Raw genomic sequence first — 6520 nt, forward strand, 5'->3', positions numbered from 1 at the left:
GGAACTTTTAAGACATTTAAAAGTCCCTGCGCTGAAGCAAGGGTTGAAGTTTGTTTCTAGCTTTAGCAAAAAGCGCTAACACTGAAGTGAAACTTGCTTCACTATAAAAAGGAATTTAGAAATAAAACAACAACAAAAAAAAACCATAAGTAATTAAATTTAAAATTTTTACATGAAGCATTGTCTTTTGTGAACCAATAGTTTTTATCAATTGTTCAATTTATATATTTGGTTAGCCGTTAGCTACTTGCATTCATTGTATGTTTTGTCCAGCAAAGAGCAGTTAAGCTAATATATTTATATGAGTCATGTAATGAATGAAAATATATTCCCTGTAAAATCCTAGATATGTAATAATTAAATTTATATTTGAGATATTGTCTATGTTTAGGCAAAAATTTAGCTTGTTAGCATTTAGCGACAGCGCTAATTCCGTCATTAGACACACTCTTACTAGTGGTTGTCAAGGAAAAATGCTGACAGCCCCTTTGTTGCAATAGATTATTTTAATGTGACCATTTAATTGACACTGTATAGTCATTAAAAGAACTGCTGGCTTTTAACTTGAAAATGGAAATTCACCTGCTGCCTTGAAAATGCAAGTGAAGCAGGAACATTGTTTTTGCTTAAACTCAAAAATTAAAGAAACTAACTAACACAGCTCACCACAGTGAGTTTATCTTTCACAAACTAACCTTTTAATTCAAGATCTGAAGCTTTAACTTAAAGATTATCAGTTAGTTAACATTAATGGAGCTGGAATATTACATGACAGTTCGAATGGACAAAAATAATTTGTCAGAATTAACCAATTGTCAACAAATCTTAAAAATTTTAAACCTGATTCGCCTATCTTCGAGCTACTGAATGTAGATCATTTCCAGCAAAAATTCTCAATTTAAATTTACAAAAATGAAAGCATGGAAATTCTTGCGAGGATTTAATTGCTTCAATTCGGTTGGAGGGTTTTATGAGTGTAGAGTTTCCTAATTTCCACGCGTCTCTCCATTCCGCGTCCGTTTGGCACCGACGCGCTGGTGATGAGACGGGTGACAGCCCACGGCTGGTACAGACCCGTCTCCTGCTGCTCTTGTTTTCATTGGTCAGAATCCTCTCGCTCGTGACATCACATCCAGCCGACCCCGCTTCAAAGCGAGCAGATGATGCTGGACACCTCCAAGGACGCACAGGCGACTTGCGCTTTACGCACGACCGCTCGCGGAGAGCCTCTCCGCACGCCAAGGTAATAAATAAATAAATAAATCAGACCTGGATCCCGATGCCTCGGGGTCGGCAGAGTGTGCGTGTTGAGAAGCGGCACTGCGGCCGAGCTCGGATTTGTTCGACACTGGGACTGGAAATGGACCGTGCGTAAGGCTGCGTGCGTTTCGGGAGCGGAGCTGTTACTCAACCCCCCCTACCTGTTGTCAGGTGGGTCTTGGCCTTTTTTTCCCCACTCCTAAACATCTACTATGACATTAGGTCTGGAAGGTCTTGTGGATATGGAGGATATCGTTATCGACGTGGTGGGGGAAGGACTGAAGGACGGCGGAGAGGAGCAGCTCTCGCTTTCGGAGGAGTCTCGGAGCGAGCCGGAGCGCAGCGCGGAGACTTCCAGCAGCCAGACGGAAGACCCGGCGTGTCCTCCTCTTGCTAAAACCAAGTCCCCCGCGTCCGTCAAGCCTCCATACTCGTATATCGCGCTGATAACCATGGCCATACTGCAGAGCCCGAAGAAACGCCTCACGCTCAGCGAGATATGCGACTTCATCAGCCACCGCTTCGTCTACTACCGGGAGAAATTCCCGGCCTGGCAGAACTCTATCCGACACAACCTGTCGCTCAACGATTGCTTCGTCAAGATGCCCAGAGAGCCCGGGAACCCGGGCAAAGGGAACTACTGGACGCTGGACCCCAACTCCTCCGACATGTTTGAGAACGGGAGCTTCCTGCGGCGGAGGAAGCGCTTCAAGCGGCAGCATTTTCGCTTCGACCCGCTGAAGGAGCAGCACCTGGAGCCGAGCGGGCTGCACTGCTTTACGCACGGCGCGTACGGCCTCGGCGCGGCGGCGCTGCAGCTGCCCGGTCTGGAGATCTACCCCTTCCTGCACCACCATCACACCCCGTCTCCGTGCGGCCCCGCCGCCATCCCACCTGTCAGCAGCATCCTGCCGGCTCTGTCCACCTTCTTCTCTCGCAGCGCCCTCACGACTAAGGCCTTCCTGCAGTCGCAGCCGGGACTGGACGCCTTCTCCCCGGCGCAGTGCGCCGCGTATTCCCCTCCTCTGACCTCCGGCGCTCACTTCGCGGCCCCCGGCCTCTTCCGCCCGGCAGCCTCCCCGCAGCTCCTCGGTTTGCAGGAGTACCAGAAACTACAGACTCAGCGGAGCGGCGCAGAGCTAGCCAAACACATCAACGCTAATAACGAATAATCGCACCAAAACCAGACTTTGACCATGTGTTTTCTCAGGTAACAGAGACTTAAAAAAAAAAAAAACTACAAAAAAAAAAAAAAGAAAAAAAAAGAAAAAAAAGAAGCAATATCGCAATTGTTGCAGCGCGAAATGGATGAAACTCCTCCTGCTTTACGGCAAATCTCTCAGCAGGCGCTCTCTCTTTTTTATTTTTGATCATGACTTATCATCGTTTGTTTTAATATTTAAATGGCAAATTTCCTCAACTTTTTTCTCTGGAAAAATAAAAGTTGGAGATTTAAACCTCGACTTAACTCGTATTCATGTTCAGATTTTTATTATTTTTTTAATCTGAGGTTCTTTTTGAAACAAAATATTTCCTTCTACTATTTTTGACTTGTAGTAACAGCTTTTGTAATTGTTATTTTTATAAAATCGAAGTAATCAAATAATAATAATGATGATGATAATAATAAGAATAATAATCAAACTCTTTGGTGAGGTACTGAAGTGGTTTCAAAACTGTAAAAATAAAATAAAAATAATAATAGAAGAAAAATATAATAGGACTGGTCATGTCAGGCCTTAAAAGTGTTTTAAAGAAATGTTTAAAAAAAACAGTAAAGAAGGCTGTAAAAGCAGCATATGCATTAGAATCAAACATATATTTAGTCAGGTGTTCATAACATGACAGTAAACAATTAAAAAATATACAGATTTAAATAATATGTTATAAATTTTTGCAGAAAGTCCAGACGCTCCTGCCTGTAGCTCAATCAGGCTCTGAATCTAAGACAAGATAACTTTATTAATTCAATGCAGAAAAGTTCCTGAAATTTGTTTTAGCTAGGTCGGTTATGCAAAATTTTCCGTTTGAAAAATGAAGCCTGTCCAGAACTGTCTTCATATACAATATAGATAACAGAGACAGTAAAATACAAGCAAAAATACTGACAAAGCAACAATGTGAAACTTTCTTTTTGTGGTCAACGTGATTTATTTTCCACCGCCGTGGACAAAGACACCTGCAGTCAATGGCAAATTATTGTGTTTCATGTTATGGGGACACACACACACACACACACACACACACACACACACACACATGCATATAGTCCTGCTGGAAAATCGCTGCTTTTTGCTCCTTTCTTGCCAAAATTCTAACCCAAAAGGGGAATTTCTAAAGGAATATTTCACAAATGCATATAGATGTGAACGACAACAATGTTAGACATGTTTTAGAAAGATTAGTTTTTGTTTTTAAGCAAGAATAAATTCAAAATATATAAACAAAATACCACGCCGTTGGGTTGTATCAGAAAACTTTCATTATTATTATTATTGTTGTTGTAATTATTATTATCCTTCCTGTTACAAACTTCTCGTTTGTCTTTAATTTGTGAAACAATCCAAAGAGGAGGAATAGAAAACTCAAATCCTAACCCGTTAAACCTCCTGAGTTTTCAGACTGACTTAATCAGAGGATACATGACTTGGTCTTCCTCTCATTTCTCCACCCGGCTCGTTTCGGGCGTCTGATTGATTTATTACTCTTTTCAGTTTCACTCAAGTCCACGGCTTACAGTGAGGTGGAAAGCAGGGACACGATTTCGTGACTTCAGGCTTTAGAGCAGAGCTTTATTTGCTGTCGTCTCATCCGTTTCATACGGATCACCATGTTGAATCTCCAGGATGGATCTCATTCAGCCGCTTTCAGGTAGTGGCAGACTGCAACGGATCGCATCATTTTGTTTTTTGGGTTGTTGTTTTTTTTTGTATTGTTCCTGCAAGTGATTTTGTTCGTCGTCTTAAGCGGTCCGTGGTTAACCGGCAGATTCACCTCTCGGATTTGACCTTTCCTCTCCGCTCTCCGATGTGGGATTCATGTAAGGTGGAAATGACATCAAGTCAGTTTCACTCTCAAACGTCAGGATGTTTGAAGTGCATCGATGTGAACATCGGGGCACAGATGTGGGAGCAATCCCACAAGAGCAGCAAAAAATAATAGTAATAATAATAATTCCACTCTAAAGAACTGGCACGATGCTTTACTGACCTTTTAAAGCAGCTAAGGTTTCAGAACCCTTTGAAGTTTCCCTCATATCGCCCACTTTAGAGCTCTTTTGAGAAGAGGTCAGAGAAGGATGGCTGGCTGGCCTGACTTTTATCCAATACAGTGGTATTGTCCTGCCCCCACTTGTTGCTGTGCACTCTCATCCTGCTGGCTGTTGTTGGGCTTTTCCGCTGCTTGAAAGAGAGACAAAACTCATTTGTGTGGAAATATTTCCACAGACACTCATGATGTGGAAACTGAAGGAGTCGCTCTTATTAAGCTAACATTTTTATAAAGAAAAAAGAAAAAAAAGAAGCCGAATGGTAAAAGTAAAGAAAAAATGATTATACTCTACACTATAATGATTACAAACTACTCAATTTAGTAGGTGCTCAAGTCTATACATCAAAATCAAAATAGCAGAAAATAATGACCATAGAAAACAACTACAATCATTAATTTATTATTTGTTATATTTTAGCAGCAATTTATGATAACTCTATGTGGAACTCACAGTAGCATCCCCACCGTCCCCCACGTGTTGCTTTGCACTGCTGACCGGCAGTGTGCAGCAATGCCTACGTAACCAGCAGACCGGTTAGCTTAATTAGCTAGCTTACATCAGGCAAAAAAGGGGGGGAAAAAAACTTTTATATTTAGCTTTTAATTGTTGTGTAAATTGTGTTGCCATTAAATTAAAGTGAATTTTGCAACCAGCTCGTAGTTATGAGGCTTTTCTGCTGTAGAGGAAAAAGAAAACAAAAGATACATTTTGTGTAGAGCAGCTGATTGGCAGCCCGGAACGGGAGATGGGGTCATTTTTTACTGAAGGGGCGGGGAGGGGTTAGTTGGTGCACCTGATAAAATAAGCAATTCTTTAGGCTAGTGTGTGTGTGTGTGTGTGTGTGTGTGTGTGTGTGTGTGTGTGTGTGTGTGTGTGTGTGTGTGTGTGTGTGTGTGTGTCTGTGTGTGTGCGTGTGTCTGTGTGTGTGTGTAGCTATGACCACACATCAGTTTTCCATCCCTGCTCTTTTCACTTCCCCCGACCCCCGTCTCTTTTCCTTCTGTACATCATCAAGTGTTTAAAGGCTTTATTGAGTCTTTTCCTCTAGTAGTCAAATGAAATCTCCGTTTTAATAATCAGCGACATATTTCCCCCCCCCTCCTTTGGTCTCCTGTGAGGTCTTTGCCCTCAAGAGTCAAATTTAACGCTGTCTGCAAAACCGCTCAGATTGGCAACAAAGCGCTGAAGTTTCACACTCAATATTCCGCAAAGGAGAGCCCGGATCTCGGTCACGTATGCGCGAGAGATGATTCATGGGAACGAACGCATAGGTGTGACGGCGTCTCCAGTCGTGTTCGCAACACTCCCCCGTCCCCCCTACCCACGCAGCGTTTTCAGCTCGTGGCTTCTTGCCTGTGGAGGTCCGTGCGCGCTGGCAGGAAAGCGAGTGGATTCAGTCAGAAGTCCATTCATGCCTGACAGCAAGGCTGTACCGGTGCTGAGAACCGCGGCCAAGCCAAACAGGCAAGATAAACGTTTTGGTGGAGCGCCTTGCCTTCAGTCCTTCTGCCTCCACCAAGGAGCCCAGGAGAGAAAGGTTCATTCTGGGACGAAGACTCAGAGTTCAGAGCACGTGTTGCTGGAAACGCTTCTGAAGTTAATTCGTCTAATGCAATAATTTGGTGTGATTTTTATTTTTTTATTTTTATTTTTTTCATGAAAGGTTCAGTGGGTTGAGATTTGTTTTCTTCTTCTTCTTTCCACGTAGCCTAATTGCGTAACTGGACCGAAAGCACACCTCGTCTCGTGGGGTTTGTTACGTGTGCCTGTCGATGCCTTTTCATTAATGTAATACTCCAGAATAGACACTGTGTGGGTCAGTCTATGCATAGCACACTGTTCAAAGCTTCCTGAGAAGAATTTTGTTTAAAAATATATGTAATCGTCTTACAGTAAACCTTTACTGTATTAACACGTTTTTTCCCCCTTTAAAAATGCAAAATATGTAATTTTTTCAACATAATTTTAAAGCACAGCCTTAATAAAAAA

General features: G+C 42.5%; 1 protein-coding gene across 1 annotated transcript; it reads left to right on the forward strand.

The window, feature by feature from the left end:
- Positions 1-1175: 1175 nt before the first annotated feature.
- On the forward strand, positions 1176-2708 carry foxd7 (forkhead box D7). The gene has a single exon (XM_044100497.1). The coding sequence runs from the start codon at positions 1473-1475 to the stop codon at positions 2430-2432; it is 960 nt and encodes a 319-aa protein (XP_043956432.1). The 5' UTR covers positions 1176-1472; the 3' UTR covers positions 2433-2708.
- The last annotated feature ends 3812 nt before the right edge of the window (positions 2709-6520 follow it).

Source organism: Gambusia affinis, linkage group LG19 (assembly GCF_019740435.1).
Source record: "Gambusia affinis linkage group LG19, SWU_Gaff_1.0, whole genome shotgun sequence".
Classification (NCBI taxonomy): Eukaryota; Metazoa; Chordata; class Actinopteri; order Cyprinodontiformes; family Poeciliidae; genus Gambusia; species Gambusia affinis.

What these genes read in the sequence shown, in the direction of transcription:
- foxd7 (XM_044100497.1), top strand. Translation starts at nt 1,473, where the DNA reads ATGACATTAGGTCTGGAAGGTCTTGTGGATATGGAGGATATCGTTATC.